The 25913-nt window shown below is 42.1% G+C and overlaps 1 protein-coding gene across 1 annotated transcript; it reads left to right on the top strand.

Moving 5' to 3' along the window:
* Window positions 1-2798: 2798 nt before the first annotated feature.
* LOC148450933 (vomeronasal type-2 receptor 26-like) lies at window positions 2799-25906 on the top strand (the record flags this gene model as incomplete). Its single annotated transcript, XM_088462501.1, has 4 exons — window positions 2799-3095; window positions 16871-17659; window positions 25058-25285; window positions 25877-25906. Coding segments are annotated over 4 exons (1344 nt in total), but the record flags the coding sequence as incomplete, so codon positions are not given.
* Window positions 25907-25913: the final 7 nt, after the last annotated feature.

The following is a 25913-nucleotide window of genomic DNA, read 5'->3' as shown; positions in this document are numbered from 1 at the left end:
GGATGTTCACTTCGCGTATGAGAGATTATGCACTTAAATCTCACCCATTAATTACTAGCGTCCTTATACCAAACCCCGAATACCCACACAGTACATATTCGCACACAAGGTTCCATTAGCATCAAATTGTATGATTCAAGTTGGTAAGTTAGTTTAAATGCTAAGAAATAGAGGTTTTTGATAACTAAGGTATTATACATGATAAGCAAGGTGTGTTTGGTTTCGTTCTGATGCGTACGCTTTTTACAGCATCCCGGTGTTATCGGTAGAGAGATCGCATCATGCAAACTCAAGTTACGGATCGCAGAACTTACAAGCAACAAAATGTTTAGCTGATGGAATGTTACAGGAGGCGTTACTAGAAAGACCCCTGTTGTCGGAGGCAGGGAAAGTCTATTTGAAACAACCTGTTAAATGTGCCGTAACATATGCTTCTCCTCTGGGAACCAATGAGATCAGCAGGAAGTTTTCCCTTTGTCCTGTTTCAGTCTGGGGGGAATAAATACATGTGTCCAAATACTGGTTTGCCAGTCCATGCTGAAGGTTGTATATACTAGGGGTCTCTAGTCTGAGGTCTATCTCTGGGTCCGGAGGTGCAAGCGTATGTATACTGTACTTGGGTCTGTATTATTTCCTTTTTATGCCTAAATTATGTATGTATAGATTGCGTGTAACTGACTGTAGTTTTACCTGAATAATACTTAATAAAACCACAGATACCACTCCTGTCTTTATTTGCAGTCATACTGCATACGCAATTAGCATTGTGTTTAGAGGTTTGTAGGAAGGTTTTCAGAAGGTATAGGCATGGGTATATAGAGGTTCATTTCTAATATTGTTACTATATATATAATGTATACACACAACCGTTCAAAAGTTTGGGCTTACTTAGAAAATTCCTTTTTTTTGAAAGGAAAAGCACTGTATTTTTCAATGAAGATAACATTAAATTAATCAGAAATACACTCTTTACATTGTTAATGTGGAAAATGACTATCCTAGCTGCAAACGTGTTTGGTAAGCGCATTAGAAGACTAATGGACTTTTAGAAAAAACCACTTGAGCAATTATGTTAGCACAGCTGAAAATGGCTTTGCTATAAAACTGGCCTACCTTTGAGCTAGTTGAGTATCTGGATGATCACATTTGTGGGTTCGATTATACTCTCCAAATGGCCAGATAAAAAAACATTTGTGTGAAACTCAACAGTTTATTCTTGTTCTTAGAAATGAAGGCTATTCCATATGAGAAATTAGCAAGAAACTGAACATTTCCTACAACGGTGTGTACTACTCCCTTCAAAGAACAGCACAAACAGCCTCTAACCAGAGTAGAAAGAGAAGTGGGAGGCCGAGATGCACAACTGTGCAAGAAGACAAGTACATTAGAGTTTTAGAGTTTCTAGTGTGAGAAATAGATGCCTCACAAGTCCTCAACTGGACTCAGAGGCGACTCAGGGATGCTTGCCTTCTAGGCAGAGTGGCAAAGAAAAAGACATTTCTGATACTGGCCAATAAAAGGAAACAATTAATATGGGCAAAAGAACACAGACATTGGACAGAGGAAGATTGGAAAAAGGTGCTATTGATGGAAGAATCGAAGTTTGAGGTGTTTGGATCACACAGAAGAACATTTGTGAGACACAGATCAAGTGAAAAGATGCTGGAAGAGTGCCTGACGCCATCTGTCAAGCATGGTGGAGGTAATGTGATGGTCTGGGGCTGCTTTGGTGCTGGTAAAGTAGGAGAGTTGTACAAGGTAAAATGGATTTTGAAAAAGGAAGGCTATCACTCCACTTTGCAATGCCATGCCATATACTGTGGACAGCGCTTGACTGGAGTTGGCTAAACTCTGTGTTTCAATAGATTAATTAAATTTATTTCTCTCCCAGGGATTGGCAGTCTGATCAGCAGTCGGCAGTTCTGTGTCACAAAGTGCAGATCATCTATGTGCGCACATAAAAAGGGGCATGTACAGTATATCATTTTGAAGAAGTAACCACATGCCACCTCCCCATTCTTGTCATGGTGGGGGCTTGCTCAGATCTCTGGGAGCTTTTGGCCAGCTCCCAGCATATCCCAGCACAGTGTGGGTGATGCATGTGTGTCATCCATCACTCCTGCAGTGCTGCTCAGTGACATCATCTGAGGGGGTGACACCAAACTAGCGCTGCTAATACCCTGTGTGCCTACACCCCCTAGTGATGCCACTGGTGTAGTGCACACATAGTGAAACATGTGTATATCAGTGACGTGCGGTGAGGTTAAATGGCTGGGGAGGCTCTGGCTAGTGTCAGAGCCAGATGTACAGATACATATATGATCCCGAGGGTATATGTGAGCATTGTACAAAGGAGCAGCAGTATATAGTGCTGGAAAATTGTGCAGTTTTGATCAGGGATGTGCAGAAAAGGTAGATAGGGGAGGCAGTGCCTCACCTGCCATACACTTTTTACTCCAGAGTTTTGACTATAAAAATTATTAGAATAATACAAAGAAGATATTTATAATATTTTTTTTATTTTTCTGGTAATTTTTATAGTAAAAATGTGAAGTATACCTAAGTATGACAGGAAGGCTCTGCCTCACCTCACTGAATCACTTCTGTATATATCATTGGAGATCTGCCTCCTTCCTCTATGGTGGCAGCTGGTCAGGATTCTTGCATATGTTCTTGTACTATCTTCCTTGATGGTGCTGATTATTATACATGTAATGTATAGCCTCAAATCTATACAAAATAAATAATGTCATGAAATGATTTGCTGTTTAATTTAAAGAAACCAAATCTAAAAATCTTGCAGCATTAACATTGAACAGTACAGAAGCATATTGTCTTTCATATTTGCTGTTGACAAAATTAACAAAGACCCCGACCTTCTCCCCAATGTTACTCTGGGTTATCATGTGTATGATACTTGTGCGGATACAAAGAAGACCTTAGGCTATGTCCTGCAGATATTGTCTGGAGAAAAGAAGGAGGCTCCTAATTACTCATGTAGGGAACACGGGGAAGTAGCTGGATTTGTCGGTGATTCTGGTTTCCATACAAGTCATGCGATGGCCCAGTTACTGAGTCTGTACCGGTACCCACAGGTAAGTGGTCTATCACTATGCACAGAGACACACATTGCCAGCCTGGGTCACTATGAATAAGAGCTAGTGTCACTTGTATGTATTATCAACACTGTCTCTGAGATAGATACTGATCATAATAATAATAATAATAATAATAATAATAATAATAATAATAATAATAATAGGGAAAGGCAGTGGTTTGCTATTGTGTAACATATGAAAATAATTCCACAGGTATCATTGATGGTCAATCAGCCAAGAATAAAATGTCATCAGGATTTAAAACATTTGTAGTCAATGTAGCACCAATTTGGTGTCATGATGGAACCAGCCACTTCATCCTCCAATATTAGGAAAAGGACTAAGTTACCAGCGCTAGAACTAATTACTAAATAATATTAAAAATGGAAGTAAAATGGACGGTTTCTCAATATATAAAAAACTATTTTATTACAATTGAAACATATAGCATGTTCTAAAAGGACATGGAATAAGGTATAATGGTTAAATGAATAATAAAATAGACCAATGGGTGTGGGCTGAGATCGCATAGGACAACCATATAAAGAACTGTTAAGTCATGAACCAGGTATAAAAAGACCATTTGGAAACACACAATACATGCTCCTGAGGAAGCTGGATTCCAAATACTTCCAGTGAAACGCGCTGAGTGCTACATTTGATTGCTATTTTGGATTTAACATACCTTATATACTTGGATATTTAGTTTGACTCTGGACTGAATTATATCAGTGATTGCAGCAGTTTACTAACATCCGGAGGACCCATTTCAGCCTACACCATTGCGGTTATCCTGCTAAGGACTGAATGAACATCTGGTATTCCAGAACCGGTAATATTGTGCTGCTCCATGAGTCGTAACCATTACCAAGGATACAAATTGAACAATTTATATGGTTGTCCTATGCCCACACCCATTGGTCTATTTTATTATTCATTTAACCTATATACCTTATTCCATGTCCTTTTAGAACATGCTATATGTTTCAATTGTAATAAAATTGTTTTTTATACTAGCGCTGGTACCATAGTCCATTTCCTTATATTATATTAGGGCTGACACCCCTTTTCACCAGCTTCTCTCATACAGTGCTTTGGCCCTTTTACATTTCATCCTCCAATATTGTATGCTACTGTGCATGTGCAACCATACCATGCTTTCTCAGCTCTGTCCTCCATGCTATAAGAATGTGCCCCTGATAATCTCCAGCATTATACTCATATGAGATTACACGTACCTGCTGCATTATCCATGTGTCATACTGTAAGCTTGTCCTGTCTGGTTATTACACCTAAGACCTGGTTGAATTTTCTACTGTGTGAACTAACCTGCATCACACACCACTGCCACCAATATCAACTATAGGATCTGACAATACATGATGGGTCCAGGCCACCGAGCTCTCACACCACTAATGTGTTCAGATTAATGATACCAAGAACTCTGCTACAGTGATACGGAATATGTGACAAGGAATCAAAGGATATGAGTGAGTACAGAACATTCCTTTTATAACAATAAGGGTGAAATGTACAGTGCAGGAGCAAGCATGAACTTTACCAAATTAGTGAGTGCAGAGAAATACACTACATGGAAGTTCATTTTCTCAATACAATTAAAGAGGTAAAAACTATGGAAAGTTACTAGTGCACCCGGTGATAATCCCAATCCAAATAATGTAGATAGTGCCATGGAAACCGTATGTCTAGCTGTAGAATAACATGTGTATTCTATAATTCATGGGAAGGTAACAGTACATGAAATGTGGATAACATAGCAGATATTCCTAATGAGACTAATTAACCTGATGCGCACTCTGAGCCTGATACAGAGATGTATACAATGGTAATTTTTATTCAGATCAAATAATTGTTTGCCATTGCACATGTAAACCATACTGTGCATTGTTTTGCAATTATGCCCACATGGAGGATCCATTAGCAAAGTGAGTGACAGGTAGTTGGCTTTTGGGTGTGGTAATGGTGGATGGTTAGAATAACACAGGCCTGTACATCCATTTACATGCTGTTTCGTGGGCAGTGGAAAACGCAGGATTTCTAGAGGGGGGTTTTCAAATGCTTGATTTTAGAGTGAGTGTGGCCAGTCCATGAAGAGGGCACAATTAGTACTTATCCAGCTTTACTATGCATCATGCAAAGTGTATTGTGTGTGATAATTCCAGCATATACAGGACAGCAATCACAGTAATTAGCCATTAGATATGTCATACATAGTGTATTCTGTGTCATAATTCCAGCATATACAGGATCAGCAATCACAGTAAGCCATTAGGTGTGTCATACATAGTGTATTGTGTGTCATAATTCCAGCATACACAGGACCAGTGATCACAGTAAGCAATTAGATACGGCAGTAGGGCCATCCTGCCTGAGCTGAATGTATTTATTTTAGATGTGGGCACCATTCCAGGGCATGGGAGCAAGTCTGGGAGTCTGTGGGAGCAGTAGAATAACCTAGCCCTTCCTTTGACATATATGTACATATTGGGCTCTACAGCAGCACATCTCTAACAGTGCATGTTTTCCAGATCTCCTAGTTAGTGCACAGGTTATTTATTACTGGCAGAAGCTCCAAGGGTGGTGCTAATTATTTAATTTGTGATACTGAGAAGAACATGCAGCACTAGTAAAATTCTATTACATTACTATGTCTATTGTGGTCATGGTGTGGGCTAGGGAGGGGGGTTTACAGGCAGATGGAAACCCACCTGCATTTGCCTATGCATGGGCATGTATAAAACAGTCATTGTGATATCCTTTGCAGCCTGGAAGCATCCTGCATGTCAGGAGAGCCGCTCTACTTGAGGAAGATCAGACCTTCTGCAAGGGCTGTATGCTTGGTCAAAATGCATCAATGTTACCGATGTTTGTGCTGGTGCACAACATTGTACGGACATGAGAAGGCAGCAGTGGGCATCAATATGCTTGGGTATACTTTTCCATAATTAGCATATTTTTGCAGCTGTGATCTGTGTGAAATCGCAGCTGTGATTGCATTAGTGCCTATCTCTGTATCACGTCCACGTTCATGTTCTTTCCCGGTGGTTATGTTTTTTTAACACATTTCTTTACAGGTGAACTACAGGTACCAGCAGGCCCTTAATGAACCACAGGCTGGTACTTGTGCTTCTCCAAGTACCAGCATGAGGGGAGGCTTGCTGGGACCTGTAGTTCCACTGTAAAGACAATGCTGATATTTTTATTTTTTACACAGAACATACACTATCAACCAACCACCCACTGCCCTAGGGTGGCGGGGATAGCCCCAGGCTATCAGCCTAGGCCAGGGGCACCCTGGAGAGGGGTACCCCTTTATTATGGGGGTAACCAACTCCCCAGTGATCCCTGGCCTGGGCTGGATAGAGGTGAGGACTGATGCTGTGGCTGGGGGACCTAGTGAAAGGGCTCCGCTGGCTCTGGCATCAGCCCTGAGCTAGAAAGGATCCGGTGCTGGTTTTAATTATATGGGTACCCTTACACAATTTTTTCCTCTATAGTTAAAACCAGGACTGGCCCTGGTAACTAAATTATGGTGGAACCCTACTCATTTTGTTCCCCATAATTTTAGGTACCAGCACTGGCTGGCAAGTCCAGGGCTGGTTAGGCTTTTGGGGAGGGACCCTATGTTATTTTTTTTTTTAAATATACCCTATTTAAACTATTTACAGGCAGAAACATACACAAATGACAATGATTTGTGTATGTTTCAGCCAAACTCGCAGCTCTACAGGTGAGTGTTTAAAACTTCAGTTTGGCAGAGTTTGCAGGCATCTCACCCGAGATTGTCATCTAGGTTCTTGGTAAGAATTGTCATCTAGATTCTTGGTATACCTTTTAAGTGAAAAGTACTTCCGAGTTTGCCCGATGGTGATAAGATTTGAGTTTCCTATCTCCCCCGAGTTTTACGAGTGAGAAGAGAGTAATCTCTCTCTAACTCACCCGACTTTGCCTTTAGTCAATTTGCTAGTTGAAAATCATGCTTAAACTCTAAGATTGGCATCTATTCTCAACCATTCTCGATTCTTTGTAAATTTTCCCCCTAGACTAATCACAAACTCAAACATACACCAGACACACACAACTACTGGAAATACAATAAAAGAAAAGAAAAGGGAACACAAAGTAAACAAACATTAAAACAACATAAAAAACAGATAAATACACAAAACAACTTTCAATAACACTCACCAATAACCAAATCCCACCGCAACCACCAAGATACAGTACATCTACTAACTGTCTCCTCTACACAATTACTATCTCCTGCCACCATAAAACCACTACAGTGCACGTGTTCCATGGTTTGGGGCATTTTTATAAATGATTTGTGATGGCACAGATGCATGCGATGCATTGTATCGTTTGTAAAATGATAGGAAATGAATTCCGATAATGGTTGAATTTAATCGGTTTTGTTCACTTTTCATCACTTTCAAGCACATATATTGGTTTGCAAAGTCAATTTTACATGGAACCATACAAAACAAAATCATCCCGAAATCGCATATGATGCAATCAATGAATATCTGTCAAAAGCCGCTGTGCTGCTAACGCTGTGTGGGGTGAATACCGGACAAGCGTTCGCTGAATTCTCCTCCTTCCTCCTGTTAGGATCTGTTATTAGCAGCATATTGTTTGCAGTTTCAGCATGTGCACTAATTACTGCCTGTCTGTGTGCACTATCAGGTGCACATTGATTGAATTTCCTGTCTGAACACAGCCTAGGTGCTCAATAATATGTCATTAGGGAGACTTGCTCTGGTTGGGCCCTGTTTCTGTTAAATTCCAGCCCGCCCTTCACTACTTGCCGGTGATAGAGTTTCTTGTACTTCCGGTTTTTCCAGACTCCTGTTTTCCAGTCGAGTTCCAGAGCCAGTCTACTGTGTTTATCTACTGCTGCTTGTCCCATCCAGGTGGCACAGTCTGCATTCCACCTGCTCATGCTGCTTGTATCATCTAGGTGGCACAGTGTGCTTCCCCCACTTGATGCACCAGTCTGTGTCTGGTGCAAGTGTCAACCTGGGGACATTGGCCACAACTCAGCGGTCCAAGTGTGCAATCTGATGCACAGTCGCCAGTGTCATCTCTGCAACACTGGTAGCAACTCGGCATCCCCAGTGCATAATCCAGTGCACCATTGTGAGTGTCATCCCGGCGACACTGGTAGCAACTCAGCATCCTCCTGCCAAGTCATTCCGCCCTCAAGACAACAATCAGACCACAGGCTGCTACCGGCCCAAAGGCTGCATCACAACTGGCCCACAGGCCTCTACCAGCCCAAAGTCTGCTACAGTGGGGCTTGTCAGATGAAATCATCGATATCATGTCCAATATCCTGCCCCATGTTCTCTGGACGATCTCATGAGCCTGGCCATTCGTGTTGATCAACGGCTTCGGGAATGCAGAATGGAGAAGAAGTTACATCCTCAAGCCCCTCGGTCTCCATTATGGACTGTGCCACATGACTTCAATGAACCCATGCAGCTGGGAGCATTTCGCCTTCCTCCTGAGGATCAATTCAAGAGATGTCTGTTGGGCTTATGCCTTTACTTTGGAGGTACTTCACAAGGCTTCTCCATGGATCCTGGCAAGGTAAAAGCCATCTTGGTTTGGGAACAACCCACAATGCTGAAGGCCATTTAGCAATTCTTCAGCTTTGCTAATTGTTATCGGAGGTTCATTAAGTCATTCTCCTCGATTGTGTCACCCATTGTGGAGTTAATGAAGAAAGGAGCAGAGGTTGTTAATTGGTCTCCTAAGGCTATTCGGGCCTTTAGTATCTTGACAGAAGCTTTTGTGTCAGCTCCTGTCCTCCATAATCCTAATTCTGAGTATCCCTTCATTGTTGAGGTTGATGCATTGGAAGTTGGAGTAGGTGCTATCCTGTCGCAGAAGGATGTCAAAGATGGCAAGCTTCACCCATGTGCCTTTTTCACATGAAAATTTGATTCAGCGGTGAGAAACTATGATGTGGGCAATTGAGAGCTTTTGGCCATCAAGTGGGCCTTTGAGAACTGGAGACACTGGTTAGAGGGGGCTAATCATGTGGTGATGGTTCTCATGGACCATAAGAATCTTGAATATATTGAGACTGCAAAAAGGCTGTTGCGAGACAGGCCCGCTGGGCCTTGTTCTTTACTCAATTTAATTATGTGATCTTGTTCAGACCTGGATCTAAGAACATCAAGGCGGATGCCCTGTCTTGAAGTTTTTCCATCACTCATCCTCCAAGAGGCTCGGAAGAGAATATCGTGCAGACTTCCAGAATCCATTTTGCTGTGACCAGGACCATGGCAGATGCTCTCAGCTCGTGCCAGTCTGTAGCCCCTTGTGAGACACCATCTGGAGTGCTCTTTGTCCCGGAGAGACTGCATAAAGAGTTGCTGAAGGATTTTCATTCTTCCAAGATGGGGGGTCAACCCGGCACAGCCAGAACTCTGAAGCTGATGTCCCATTCCATTTGGTGGTAGTCCATGTAATGGGACACTTGGGAATTTGTCTTGGCATGTGATGTCTACTTGACAAATAAGACTTTCCATACTGCTCCTCAATGGTTGCTGTGTCCTCTTCCTATGCTCTCTAAGCCATGGTCCCATATTGCTATGGAATTTGTTGTCAACCTGCCAGTGTCCTCACATTGCTCTGTCATCTGGAATATCATGGATCAGTTCTCCAAAATGGTGCACTTTATTCCCTTGAGAAAGTTACTATCTGCTAAGGAGCTTTCTACACTATTTATCGACCATGTCTTCAGGCTCCATGGAATTCCAGTAGACATTATCTTGGATCATGGTACATAGTTCATTGCTCGGTTTTGGAGATGCTTCTTGCCGATCTGGGTATCAACGTCAGCCTGTCCTTAGGATACCATCCACAGTCCAACAGTCAGATGGAGCAGGCCAATCAATCGTTGAAGAAGTTCCTCCGCTGCTTCATTTCCAAATGTCAAGATGATTGGGTGCCACTTCTGCCTTTTGCATAATTCACTTACAACAATTCCTGCCTTTCTGCATCCTCCGTCTCTCCATTTTATTGCACCTATGGAACAAATCTTAGGAGTACTTCATTTCATCCTTCTGCTATGGGAACTCATGTCTTTTCTGCTGTGTCAAGGCTATGGTCAGTATGGAAGAAGGTACACCAGGCTCTCCTTCAAGCATTTGGGCGATCCAAGGCATGGGTAGACAAGCATCAGAGACCATGTAATTTCAGATCTGGTGATCTGGTGTGGCTATCTTCCAGGAATATTAATCTGCACCAGAAGTCACAGAAATTGGGGCAAAGTTCATCGGGCTATTTTGCATCCTTGCCCAGATCAATCCTGTAGCCTTCAGGATAAAGTTACCAAAGCCATTTTGAATCAACAGCACATTTCATTGTTCTCTCCCCAAACCAGTGTTCTTTTCTTCCAGGTTCATTTATAGATGTCCTGTCAGACCTCCACCAGTTCTCATCCAGGGGTGCCAATAGTTTGTGGTGGAGAAGATTTTGGACTCTAGATTTTCTCGTGGACATCTTCAGTTCCTGGTCCACTGGAAAGGGTTTGGACTAGAGGAGCATTCTTGACTTCCAGAAAGATCTCTGCATACTCCCACCTTGCAGAGAAGATTATTTGAGAACTTTCCAAACAAACCAGGCTCTAGGGGTTCCTTAACCCCCTCATCAAAAAGTGGTACTGTAACAAGCCACCACACAGCCAATGCTGTGTGGGTTGAATGCCGGACAAGCATTCACTGAAGTCTCCTCCTTCCTCCTGTTAGGATCTTTTATTAGCAGCATATTGTTTACAGTTTCAGCATGTGCACTAATTTATGTCTGTCTGTGTGCACTATCAGGTGCACACTGATTGATTCTTCTGCCTGAACACAGCCCAGGTGCTCAATAATCTGTCATTTGGAAGACTTGCTCTGGTTGGGCCGTTTCTGTTAAATTCCAACCAGCCCTTCAATCCTTGCCAGTGATAGAGTTTCTTGTACTTACAGTTATTCCTGTCTCCTGTTTTCCAATCGAGTTCCAGAGCCAGTCTACTATGTTAATCTACTGCCATTTGTCCCATCCAGGTGGTGCAGTCTGCATTCCACCTGCTAGTGCTGCTTGTGTCATCTAGGCAGCATGGTGCACTTCCTCCACCAGAGGCACCAGTCTGTGTCTGGTGCCAGTGTCAACCCGGCAACATTGGCTGCAACTTAGCGGTCCAAGTGTGCAATCTGGCGCACCATCACCAGTGTCATCTCTGCAACACTGGTAGCAACTCAGCATCCTCAGTGCACAATCCAGTGTACCATCACCAGTGTCATCCCGGCGGTACTGGTAGCAACTCAGCATGTTCCTGCCAAGTCATTCTGCCCTCAATGCAACAACCAGCCCAGAGGCTGCTACTGGCCCAAAGGCCACATCACAATTTATAGGCCAACAGGCCTCAACCAGCCCAGAGGCTGCTACTGGCCCAAATGCCACACCACAGCTTACTGGCCCTCAGGACTCAATCAGCATGGAGGCTCCAAGGGCCGCATCACATACTCCAGCCCTCAATGCTGTGCAGGACTTTTTCCCACTAGTGTTTCAGAGCCATTAACAGTATCATCATCAGATCAAAACAGACATTCAAAAATGCCCTTTACTACATTTGTTGTTAGGAGTATAAAACATTCCAGCAATTTCATTTAGGACCAAACATGATTTTTAGTAAATTTACCCCCTAGGCTTTCATGAGGCAGCTTCAAGTAGGATTCAAGTAAGTTAAATGTTGCAACACCACAATAACTTGTGATGCTAGCCATGCAACATTTCAGAAACTGAGACTACAGTTGATAGTGCTCAATAACAGAGCAGGAGTTTTATGAGAAGCAATAAAGGTAGACCACCTAAAGGTATAGTGAGTAGATTGCTAACTTTGGGCCTGATTCAGAGCCGCTCGTAAGCGGTCGCTCGTTGATTCCGAGCAATGTTTGCCCAACTGCGCATGCGTATGGATCATAATACGCAAGCGGGAACCAGTCATTGCAGCCAAAAATCATTTGTTCGCTAAATAGCGAATGCCTGCTAATATGAGTGACAGGAGGAGGCGTATGTGGGTGGTAACAGGGGAAGGTGCTTGTAAACGGGGAGTGGAGATCTGAACACAGGCGTGCTTAAAGGTCAAAATGGGCGTTTTATGGGTGTGCATAATTAATACAGCAGCGGACATGACGTAGGATGCGAGCGGCCAGGGGGCGTAGTTATCCAAAAAAAGACCGCATGTTTTGTTCGCTCATTCAGACATAGAGGCGTGAACAGACCGCAAAGAGTGAATGGTTCATTTGAATAGCCACCCCCTTTTCCTGAACGACCGCCCGCAAATTGCGTCCGGCTCTGAATCAGGCCCTTTGTTTGTTATAAACATGATACTATACAAGTCAAGCACCATCTAGCATAAGTGGAAAGTAGCCATAGACAAGGAGCATAAAGCTTAAACTGACACATGGACAGACTGTACAACTATAAAACAGTTCTGCTAGAAACTAAACATTGACGGAAGTCTTACTCTCTACAAAACTGAAATGCTGCCAAGGATTACACCTAAAAATCAGGTGTTTATTATGTGGAGAACTTCTCACCTGGTGCAATACATTATGGTCATTGCTATATCTGCTATGTATTGTTTACTGCTACTGTATATCAACTAAACTTTGATTCAGCCTTCTTAAATGGTGAGCTAGCTGAGGATTTTATCAGGAGCAACCAGTACATTACAATGTAAATACATTTTGGAAATTGACTTTGCACAATCTAAAACTGAAAATTAGTTGTACTATAAATGGAAAGAGAAAAAAATAGTTATCATAGTTGTGTATGGAAATTATTTGTTGCTTGCTGGATGGGAAAGCTAATTTGCCAATTGTTGCTAAGTAATATGTTTGAACTAAAAGCTCTTGAACTGGCATACCATCTAAGAGGTCAGAGAATCAAGACAATATGAATACTGGGACTGTTACTATTGATCAGCAAGGATACACTAAGCCGATGCTCAAAACTGTTGCATGGCAGATACTAAACCACTCAGTATACCAATTTACAAAAGTACTAAAGTATTACTTGTCAAAATTCAGAGGCAGAGGTGGAGGAAATGAGAGGATTTTCTAATCAAAGTGCCTTGGAAAATTATTGTATGCTAGCATTGGTATACATTCAGACACCACACATGCAGACAGTCCTATCAGCCAATTTGCTATCAATCCAGGATTGGACTGCTAATAAACTTTTCCTGACATAGCTGAATAGTACAAGTTCTCTGAAACTAAAATTTGAGAAAACTTGAAGTTCAGACCTACAATCTTTCTGATTTTGGAATCAGATTAGGTTGATAGGTGTTCCTACATCAAATACCTGTTGACCTTAGTGGGTGAGTTGTATGCTAATAATAACATCACTGCTTCATCTTTGGACACAGCAAATATGCTAAATATGCTAACACTAACCCTTACCCCTAACACTCCCTCCCCCTAGTGCCAAAATATAACCCTCCTCTCTTAATGCCTAAATGTAAACCCACCACCATAGTGCCTAAACCTAATCCTAAACCTAATCCTCTCTCTCCCCAGTGTCTACACCTAACCCTCCCCCCTTAGTACCTAATCTTCCCCCTAATGCCTAACCCTAACCCCTCACCCTCCCCCTATCCCCCAATACATACCTTTGGGTTCTTAGCCAATGAATGCTTCCTCTAACCAAAACTAACATTACATAAATGTACCCCTAAATCACTCTGCACATTTTACCCCTATTGTGTGGTATATATTATTAGAGAATAGAGCTGAGATGATGGTAGAACTGGGAAAACATTAGGCCGAATTCTGCCAGCTCTATATATGATGGTGGTTCAAAAGTAATATAACAAGCCCTCTAACATGTGTATTGCTCTCTACTTGACTCTCAAGTAGACTACTGCTTCCCCTCACGGCCATTATACAGCTCCTCATATCAGTCATACTGTCCCAAAATCAGTTGTAAGATGACTGGACTGGTGTACACATGGTTACACTTTGAGGTGCTTAGTGTGATTAGATTTCTGCTTCTAAAGGGCACATCAGCAGCTGAGATTCATTGCCAACTTGTCGAGGTGTATGGTGAAGTCTAGGAAGCCCCAAACTTGAAAAGAACTTCCACCATAATTCACCGTTGCCTGCAGACACTCATTATTGTACCCTCCTCTATCCTTTCAGCTCATAACTGGCAGACAAAAGTGGGACCCAAGTACACCCATCTACTATTCAGAGAAGTCTGGTTAGAAGTAGTCTTCATAGAAGAATTGCGGCCAAAATATTTAACATCAATGTGGAAACAAGGCAAAGTGACTCAACTATGCATGGACACATAGGAAACAGGGTGCATAAAAATGGCAGCTGGTGTTCTTAACTGATTTATCAAAATTTTAAATATTTGGCTGCAACATAAGGCAGCCAAAGTGCTGGAGAGCAGTAGTACAATAATGAGTGTCTACAGGAAACTGCAAAGCATGGTGGAGGTTCCTTGCAAGTTTGGGGATGCATTTCAGCAAATGGAGTTTGGGATTTGGTCAGGATTAATTGTGACATCAATGCTGAGAAATACAGGCAGGCACTTATCCATCATGCAATACTATCAGGGAGGCGTCTGATTGGCTCCAAATTTATTCTGCAGCAGGACCATGACCCCAAACATACCGCCAATGCCACTAAGAACTAGTTTCAGCGTAAAAAAGAACAAGGAATCCTGGAAGTGATGATATGGTCCCCACAGAGCCCTGAGCTCAACATCATTGAGTCTGTCTGGGATAACATGAAGAGAAAGAAGATCTGTGGTTAGTTTTCCAAGATGTTTGGAACAAACTACCTGCCGAGTTTCTTCAAAAACTGTGTGCAAGTGTACCTAGAAGAATTGAAGAATTGATGTTGTTTGTAAGGCAAAGTGCAAAGTTTACTAAGCGGCAGGTTCTAAACCCCGATGGTTTGGTGGGGGTTTTGCTATCCACAGATTTACTAAGGCCAAAATCACTGCAAAACCATAGCAAAACCGCAATCAAAACACATTTTAGAATAGAGCAGGGCTGTCATTTAGAAACTGCCATCAAACTGCCACCAAACCACCGAGGGTTAGAACCCACTGCTTAGTAAATTTTGCCCAAAGGGTGGTCACACCAAATATCGATTTGATTTAGATTTCTCTTCTGTTCATTCACTTTGCAGTTTGTTATTTGATAAAAATAAACTATTAACACTTCCATTTGTGAAAGGATTCTCACTTTGCAGTATGCTTTCCACACCTGCATTTAGCACAGTACTGTGTATATATATATATATATATAGGGACATATGGTTCTCCAAGTGCTCCACCTATGAAAAACAAATTTATTCTACTATTATTTAAATATTAAATCCCAGGTGGTACAGAGAGGGGCCCTGGAGTAGTTGGTATTAGGACTAGTTGTATCGAGGAGGTGGCTCCTGCACATTTTTAGCTCCTGCACATTGGTGACAACAGGCCTAGGGTTGGTGGAAACAAGGTGTCTTTCCTCTATAGTTCTGCTAGCCAAGGCCTGTCAAGCTTAATGCTATTAATGGAATTAGTTATGTTTAGAGCAGGGCCTATTAAAAGCCAAATTGTCCTATACTGAGGATAGGAGAGTTGTGATCAGTGCTGTGTTGGTGTGGCTAGAGCCATGTGGGTGTGTACAGTCCCACTATCTCCCTAAATACAAAAAATAAAATATATGTTTTTTTTAAGACTAGAGAATCAATGTTATATACTTAGGGTCAACTGTGTGGGGAGCTAGTCAGCTTATCAGCATCGTACAGCCATAATGATGGGCCTTTATTTATGTAGAGGCCTGGAGCTGGAGCTCCATATACTCCATTGCTAATCAGGCTCTAGTTTAGAGGTGATGCCCATGTTACATTACATATTTAACTTATTTGCATATTTTCAGCAAACGTGCTGGAAACATGCTGGAATATCTGTGACTTGTGGCTTCACAACACACCACCTGTCATCGGACGTTAAAATCAACTTTGCTGAAAAAACAGCCATTGGTACCAGAGAGTTTTACCTTGACAAAAACTTGCAACCTATTACATCTTCCCCATTGTCTCTGTACAGTTACAAGTTACCTGCAAGGGAGCATTACATTTGGAACATTAATTATCCCTTTGTCTACAACCCTCTGATATAGTGGAAATTTGCAACAGGCTTCAGCCTGGTACATTGACATTCCCCCACATGACACGCCCGCACTCTTACCAAATCACAAATATATACTCACTGTCTACTGGGGATGCAGTTTAAATAATGGTGGGCAGGATGCCGGCCGGCAACTGTCAGAATACCTGCGCCAGCATCCCAACCGCCAGCATTCCATTGGTAAGTATAGGGGTTAATGTCAGAGGTTATGTTGAGGCACTAGGAGGGGGTTTAGAGTTAGGCTGTGGTGGGGGAGGGAAACGGTTAAGATACTTACTAAAATGTGCCGGTATCCCGTGCCCAACCCATTTGCAGAAATGTCTGTATATCTATGCAGATAAGAACAACCCATGTGAGCTGATTGCAATGAAGCCTCCTTATATGTTTATTATTTGTTGTGATAAAATGGGGAAACCAGCAAAGGAACACTTTTCCCTGTAATGTGCCTGGCTACCTCTTTTAACATTGTCCCCTCAACAATCATCATATATCTATTTTTTGTGATGAATTAATATTGCAATACCTACAATATTCCCCAGTATATTATGCTTTTTCAGATCAATTATGGAACCACTGACCCTGTTCTAAATGACAGAGAATTATACCCAACCTTTTACCGGATTGTCCCAGGGGATCGGGTCCGTTATGCTGCGATAGTGAAGTGTCTGCTACTTTTTGGATGGAACTGGGTTGGAGTCATTACACCAAGTGACGGTAGTGGGGACATGGAACTACGAGAACTGAGTACAATGATGACCCAGCATGGGATCTGCATCGAGTTGATCATCAAATTTACTAATGATGACAACATTAACATGAGGAAAATGACTGAGATTGAGAAGTTAACTTCTAAAGTTATAGTAATATGTGGTCTTTTCTCTATAAAGTATTTTAAATATTTTGATAAATCTGATAATATTAATGAAAATATCACACTAATCCTACATGACTCATGGATTAATATTAAATGTATGGCAGAAACCATCTTTACATCAGTTAATTGTAGTTTAATGTTCATATTTCCCCCTAAAAATATTTCCAGGATTAGTCATCATGTTAATAATGTAAACCCATCTAATCGCCCAACCGATCCACTATTGGAAGATATTTGGCTCTGGATTTTTCATTGTCTTTCTCCAAACAAATTAAAAAATTATTTTTATCAGTTTATACATAACTTTTCTGGGGTGAACTGTACGGACAAAAGGATTCTTCCGCCAAATTTCTATGGAATTACTGAGTCAAAGTTGTACTATACATTCTCGGCAGTATATGGTCTGGCTCACGCTGTGCACAAACTGATACAACGTGATAAAAATGCCCAGACATATGGAGTAAGACAATTAGTAAGTTGTATGTATTTACTGTACACAAAGTAAGATGTTTTTGGTAGTCACAATTAATACAATATTTATATGGAACCACTTCCTGCCCTCAAATCGTGTTGGCTCTATTATTTAGATTGTAACAAGAAAGTAAATGCGCCCAAGCCTAATTTGTTAAAGCTCAATGGACTGCAGCAAAGAAAGGGCCTGATTCAGGAAGGAACGCAGTTGCTAATACACACACAATCGGATGATTGCTGCGTACTGCGTATGAATCTCAGTGCGCGTGCGTGAATCGGCCACTGTGACCGGGACTGCGATCTCAGAGACTACATATACCCATTGCAGAAAACTTGACAGGAAGTGCAGTGTGCGGGTGGTGATGGGGGAGGTGGTTGGCAGAAAGCAGGTGCGCCAGTACATTTGAATGCCGTTTTGTGGGTGTGCATAAATTATCCACTGTGATGCCATACGCAGCCTGAGGTCTCATAGCGTGCGATGAAGATAGCAATTCTTGAGTAAGGTCAGGGCTTGTGCAAGTGTGCGTGAGGCTGCGATGGTACTCGATATTACCGATGGTTTCGCAGTATTGCTAAACATTATGGATATGTGTAAGGTAAAGTGGGCATCTTTATGTTGCGCTGCGAATAAAAGTGTTTGGTAGAGCGAGGAACCCTGCATACTATAGTAATACATCTCCCTGTCTCTCCCACTCCTAGTAGAGATGAGCTAGTCCAGTTCTCCAAGAAACCAACCAACCAAGACTTGCAGATCTGAGGCAAGATCTGAGTCTGGCTCGGGATTTCCCTCCTGACTCAGATCTCAAAGTGAGGCAAATCATCATCATCCTGCTATGTCAGATTCTCGCGGGTTTTGGATTGTATAAAAGTCCCTCACCCATGGTGATTGGCGCCAATTGATTGCTTAGTCCCCAGCTGTCAGGGCTGTACTTCATCCAAGAGGGGCTTCTGTGTCTATCCAGGGTCTACTGTGTTCATCTCTGTTGTGTCCATACTGTGTCCATCCAGGGGTTTCAATTGCTGTGTCCATCCAGAGGTTGTTGTTGCTGTGTCCATCCAGGGGCAGTGGATGCTGTGTCCATCCAGGGGTAGGGGCTGCTGTGCCCATCCAAGGGTTTCTGACTGTGCCCATCCAGGGCCAGGGGCTTCAGGGGTGTATTAGTAAAAATTATTGACACTGTTAGTGGAAATGCAGTGTATACATAAAATATATTGTCACACTGTAAGTAGAAACTGCAGTGTTTTCGTAAAAAATATTGTCACATTAAGTGGAAAATGCAGTGTATTAAAAAAAAATATTGATACTGTTAGTAAGTGGAAAATGCAGTGTATTAAAAAAAATATTGATACTGTTAGTGGAAATGCAGTGTATTCGCAGGCTACTCTGTGTATCACCGGTTTCACAAAGAGTCAAACCGCTGATAACCTCTTAGAAATACTCAGGGAAATAATTGCTATATGGCTTACCCCACTTGGACTCTTCTTGGGATTTGTGATTTCTGACAATGCCAGCAATATTGTGCGAACATTACATGTGGGTGAATTTGAACACATCCCATGTTTTGCTCACAAAATTAATTTGGTGGTGCAACATTTTAAAAAAAATTACAGGGGCATGCAGGAGATGCTCTCGGTGGCCCAAAAATTTCGGGACATTTTCAATATTCAGCAACTGCATGTCAAAGATTGCAGCATCAGCAAGAACTGTGGAATTTGCCCTGCCATCAGCTGAAGCAAGAGGTAGTAACTAGGTGGAATTCTACCCTATATATGCTTCAGAGGATGGAGTAGCAGCAAAAGGCCATCCAAAGATACACTACGGCCTATGATATAGGGCAAGGAGCAGGAATTCACCTTAGTCAAGTGCAGTGGAGAATAATTTCCATGTTGTGCAAGGTTCTCAAACCCTTTGAACTTGCCACATGTGAAATTAGTTCAGACACTGCCAGCTTGAGTCAGGTCATTCCCCTAATCAGACTTTTGCAAAAGCAGCTGGAGAAATTGAAGGAGGAGCTATAATGGAGTGATTCTGCTAAGTGTGTTGGACTTGTAGATCAAGCACTTCATTTGCTTTGCCAAGATCCAAGGGTTGTCAATCTCTTGAAATCAGATCACTATATTTTGGTGACCATACTTGATCCTAGGTTTAAGTCATACATTGTGTCTTTCTTTCCAATGGACATAAATCTGAAAAGATGCAAAGAGCTGTTGGTGAAAATATTGTCAGCTCAAGCGACACATGACAAAGCAGCACCTCCTCCTTCAGTTTCTGCAGCTGCCAGGAAACAACTACATTTTCATAAGGTAACCACTGCTGGTGGTGATGCAGATCAGTCAGCAAAACCTAATGACATCTTGTTGGGTCTGAAAGAACTGCCTACAATGAGTGACATGTCTACCGTGACTTTGTCTGATACGGTCACCATTCAGAGAATGGTGGATGATAATTTTAGGGATAGCATCGAAATAGGGATGCCAGACAGTCCCTTTCACTACTGGCAGGAAAAAGAGGCAATTTGGAGTCCCTTACACAAACTGACTTTGCTTTACTTAAGTTGCCCACCCTCCAGTGTGTACTCTGAAAGAGTTTTCAGAAGAGCCGGGAACCTTGTCAGTGATCAGCATAGGAGGTTACTTCCCCAATATGTGGAAAAGATGATGTTCATCAAAATGAATTACAAATTCCATGAGGAAGACCTTTACCAGCAATTAAGTATAAAAAAAATACAGAAGCGTCTAAAAAGGTGGATTTCTGCAGGGACAAATTAATATTGTGTGAAGAGGAGGATGCACACACTGATGGAGATGACAATGACGATGACGACATCTGATCTTACATATGTTGTAAAGCTAGTTTGTGTATGGGATCATTGCCACAAATGTCCACTAGGCATTGGCAGCTTGTTTTGTGGGGGTCAAAACAAATCATTAATTTCAGCAACAAGTAGCAGTCCCTGTCACTGAAGTGATTGGTTTTTTAAACTGTGAATGTCCTGTTTCATATATACAACATAAGGGTGGGTAGGAGGACCAAAGGACAATTCCATCTTGCACCTTTTTCCTTTCCATTATGTGCTGGTCGGGGTGTTGCTGCCTGACATTTTTAATGTTATGGTTTATGAATATCCAGAAATTGTAATGGCCACAGACAGCATCTCCTGTATGCCCCTTTCATTTTTTAAAGAAAATTCTGAACCACCAAATTGATGGGGTGGGCAAATATGAGCAGCAGCAGCACAGAGCATCTTTCTGCCAGGATGTGTGCAATAAAGTGCACTGCAAATACGTTTAATACAAAAATTAGTTGTGTATGTTGGTCACATACATACATATTTACATGGTGCGTACAGTGCATAAAGCAGGCTGAGGTAACCTGAAGCATCACACCTGTTGTCAAATAACTTCCAGTAAGCTTAGCAAACATCACAGATGCTGGGACTTCTAGTTTAGGTGGAGAACTACAGGCTGCTTTCCTCTGATGTAAAAAGCAAGTCTTGGTCCCATTATCCCTAACAACATCTCTGAGTACAAACTAGTAAACGTCTGTTTACAGTATGTTCTAGCAGCACCTCCACAAGCAAGGCCACCTCATATTTTTTTTATTAGATCATGATGTATTATATAAAAAAATAAAAAACCTCCTACAGATCAAAGATGTAATTTAGGAACTTAATAACTTGATTGTAGATTGATCTTCCCTCATAATTATTTTTAAGAATCAAAATATTAAATTTAATCAATTATAACTAATCAATCCTTCCGTCCTTTCCTTGTCTTCAGTCCATAAACATTCCAACTCCGTCGGGCCTCTGACCTAGTTAAGGAAAACATTCTTTGTATTTAAAATTCCTAGGGGTCGTATAGTTTAATAAACTGCCATCCTGTCTACCACTGCAATGCTGCTTAGCTTAGTCAGCCAGCTAGCTGGATGGAACCTTTTGGTCCTTAACTAGATGAAAAAAAATCAATATTGTGAGCTGTGAGTTGGTCAAAATTGCCTGAAAACTAGGGATGAGCGAGTACGGATTTCTGAAATCCGATCCCCCCCCGATCCCCCCCGATCCAAGTCGTATCGAGTCAGGCTCGACTTTTCCCGCCTGACTCGGATCGGAAATCGAGGCAAAACGCCTTCCGAGTCTCGCGGGTTTTGGAACCTATATAAGGCCCCCGTGTCGGTGCCATTTCTCACTCCGGCTGTGGACAGTGAAGAGGGAGGGTGGGAGCTAGGGTTAACTGGGCTGTGTTGTGCTGCTGTTGTCCATAGGGGCTGGCTGGGCTGTGTTGTGCTGCTGTCATAGGGGCTGGCTGGGCTGTGTTGTACAGTCAGTTGCAGTCATAGGGGCTGTGTCCACTCCAAAGTCTATAGGGGCTGGCTGGACTGTGTTGTGCAGTGTCCCATAAAGGCTGTAGTCCTAGAGGGGTGCTGTAGTGTTGTCCAGGGGGTGATCTGTGCATCAGGGGCACTCCCCCAAAGTGCACTCCAACAAACAATTTTTTTCTGTGTTTGTGAATTGTGTGCGCAGTAGCTGCACGTGCATCAACAAAGTAAAGCCAACCGTGCGCATGTGTCATAAGTAAAGGGCCAGCTGGCTTGACTGTTAAAGGTGCTGTAACCCCCAAAGTGCACTCCAAAAAAAATAAAAAAAAATTTGTGTTTGTGAATACTGTGCACAGTAGTTGCACGGGCATCAACGAAGTAGCGTCAAGCGTCAAGCGTGCGCCTGTGTCATAAGTAAAGGGCCAGCTGGCTTGACCATTAAAGGGTGCTGTAACCCCCAAAGTGCACTCCAAACAAAATAAAAAATTATTTTCTGTGTTTGTGAATTGTGTGCACTGTGGCTGCACGTGCATCAACAAAGTAGCGCCAAGCGTGTGCCTGTGTCATAAGTAAAGGGTCGGCTAGCTTGACCGTTATAGGGTGCTGCAATACCCAAAGTGCACTCCAAACAAAATAAAAAAATATTTTCCGTGCTTGTGAATTGTGTGCACTGTGGCTGCACGTGCATCAACAAAGTAGCGCCAAGCGTGTGCCTGTGTCATAAGTAAAAGGTCGGCTAGCTTGACCATTATAGGGTGCTGCAATCCCCAAAGTGCACTCCAAACAAAATAAAAAATTATTTTCTGTGTTTGTGAATTGTGTACACTGTGGCTGCACGTGCATCAACAAAGGAGCAGCACCAAGCGTGCGCCTGTGTCCCATAAGTCTGTTAAAGGGTGGTGTAACCCCCAAAGTGCACTCCACAAAAAATAATCAATTCTTTTTTTCTGTGTTTGTGTGCAAAATGTATGCCGAGTAGCCGCACGCGCATCAACACAGCAGCAGCGCCAAGCATGTGCCTGTGTCATAAGTCAAGGGCCAGTTTGGACATCTGGTCCAGCTTGATGGATGTGCCAACAATTTCTTACATGTCTACTGTCACTGCATATGATACTGTCACCACTGGCAGAATGGTGGAGGAATTATTTTCTGTGTTTGTGAATTGTGTGCACTGTGGCTGCACTTGCATCAACAAAGGAGCAGCACCAAGCATGTGCCTGTGTCCCATAAGTAAAGGGCCGGCTGGCTTGTCCGTTAAAGGGTGCTGTAACCTCCAAAGTGCACTCCACAAAAAATAAAATATTCTTTTTTTTTCTGTCTTTGTGAATTGTGTGGGCTGTAGCTGCACCTGCATCCTCAAAGCAGCAGTGACAGGCGTGCGTCTGTCTGTTAAAGGATTACATCAGTGACAGCATCCAAGTAGACATGTCAGGCAGTCCATACCTGTACTGGCAGGAAAAAGAGGCAATTTGGAGGCCCCTGTACAAACTGGCTCTATTTTACCTGAGTTGCCCCACCTCCAGTGTGTACTCCGAAACAGTGTTTAGTGCAGCCGGGAACCTTGTCAGCGAAAGGTGTAGGAGGTTGATTCCACAAAATGTGGAGAAGATGATGTTCATAAAAATTCATTATCAACTCTTCCAGGGAGACCAGCCTCCAGAACGTATAGAGGGACCTGTGGTGGTGGATACCAGCGGGGATGAATTAATACTTTGTTAGGATGAGGATATACACAACACTGAAGAGGGTGAGGAATCGGTGGATGAGGAGGATGAGGATGACATCTTTCCTCCGTAGAGCCAGTTTGTGTAGAGACAGATTAATTGCAAGCTTGTTTTGTGGGGGCCCAAACTAACCAATCATTTCAGCCACAGTCGTGTGGCAGACCCTAGAACTGAAATGATTGGTTTGCTAAAGTGTGCATGTCCTGTTTATACAACATAAGGGTGGGTGGGAGGGCCCAAGGACAATTCCATCTTGCACCTCTTTTTTTTCTTTGCATTATGTACTGTTTGGGGCCTAGTTTTTCAAACTGCTATCCTGTCTGCCACTGCAGTGTCACTCCTAGATGGGCCACGTGTTTGTGCTGCCCACTCGTGTTGCTTAGCATAGTCATCCGGCTACCTCGGTGCAACCTTTTGGACATAAAAGTACTATTGAGTGGTGTGATATGTTCAGAATAGTCTGGAAATGAGTGGAAATTAAGGTTATTGAGGTTAATAATAGCATAGGAGAAGAAATACCCCCCAAAATTTTGTGATTTTAGCTGTTTTTATGCTTTTTTTCAAAAAAATACAGATCCAAAACACAAAACCCAGAACCCAAAACACGTAAGGGTGGTTTTGGTAAAACCAATCCAGATCCAAAAACAAAATACAAAATACGAAACGTGGCCGGTGCTCACCCCTACTGGAAACGAGTGGAAATAAATGTTATTGAGGTTAATAATACTGTAGGAACAAAAACAGGCCCAAATTATGTGATTTCAGCTGTTTTTATGATATTTTTAGAAAAAATACAGATCCAAAACCAAAAACCAAAACACACAAGGGTGGTTTTGGCAAAACCAATCCAGATCCAAAACAGGAGGAGATACAGATCCAAAACCATAACCAAAACATGGGGGTCGACGCACACCTCCAAATCATAGCAAAATGCACAAGGAAAAGACTTTATTGGAACATCTCACTTGTTGGTGAGTCTTTAGATACACAGAATGAATATATAGTTAGCTCTTTTTTTTTTTTACTAAAGTGACATTTTGTCTATTATGCTTCATCTCAGGTGCTGTTTATGTAAGATGACACAATACTTTAAGGGGGAAACATTTATCCATAACAATATCACTGGCGGTAGGTGAGAGATATTACAGCTCAGAGAGTCCAAAGCTGTTATCAGTTTTATGTTTACAGTGAGGTCACACATTCAATTAAATTAAATATGATCTTTGCCCACAAAACCTATTTAGTTACATATAATAGAAAGTATTAGCCCTATATAGCCCAATATAGTCACATATAATATAAAACGTACAATTTATTGTAGTTTTGCTTTTCTATAATTTTTATTTCCCTATGAAAGCGCCACTATATGAAAAACCTTCATTACACAGATCCCACTGGGGAAGAGATGATCTATAATGAGAGAGGAGATCTGCCCTCTATGTGGTCTCTAGCAAACATGGTCATATATACAACTGAAATTAGACATAAATTTGTTGTAATACCCATGACCACCTTTGGAGAATCGCTAGAAGATGCGCAGGATTACCATATCAAACCAGGAAAAATGACATGGAAAAAAGGCACGGTAAGTGATTATCAAATATCCTGTATAATAAAGGAACTCAGTTGATGTTTGATACAAAGCATATGTCATAGTATAAAGAAGATAATTAACTTTTCCACATTCAAATATTTTTACTGGAAAGTGAAATACACTATGTAGACAAAAGTAATTAGAAACCCCCGTGTTCCAGCTGGTACTGTATATAGAGATGTTATCAATACCTCTGTGCTCCCTACATTGTGGCAGTTCTATTGGAACTACAAATGTTTTTATCGGGATAACTATGCCACCTGTCATGTTTTCAGGGTGATGCTGGACTGGTATACAGAAAATTCGGCAACCCGGACAGACTGGCCAGCTCAGAGTCCAGATATTAACCCCACTGAGAACCTATGGGACAAATTAGAGCAATGGGTGATTTTTAGGCTAACTCAATCTTCTTTAGTGTCACAGTTGGTCACTGTACTTAGGGCAGAATGGCAAAATATACCGCCTGCTGTTGTCCAAAAACTTGTAGATAATTTGCCAAGAAGGGTGTTTGCAGTAATCACTGCATCTGGTGACATACACAGTACTGAATTCAAAAACTGTCATTGATCTATTTGCTCTCAGTGTCCTATCACTTTTATCTACAAAGAGTAGCTTCTGA

The sequence above is a fragment of the Taudactylus pleione genome, unplaced genomic scaffold (assembly GCF_031769625.1).
Source record: "Taudactylus pleione unplaced genomic scaffold, aTauple2 ptg001253l, whole genome shotgun sequence".
In the NCBI taxonomy this organism is placed as follows: Eukaryota; Metazoa; Chordata; class Amphibia; order Anura; family Myobatrachidae; genus Taudactylus; species Taudactylus pleione.
This window is presented reverse-complemented; position numbering and strand designations above follow the sequence as displayed.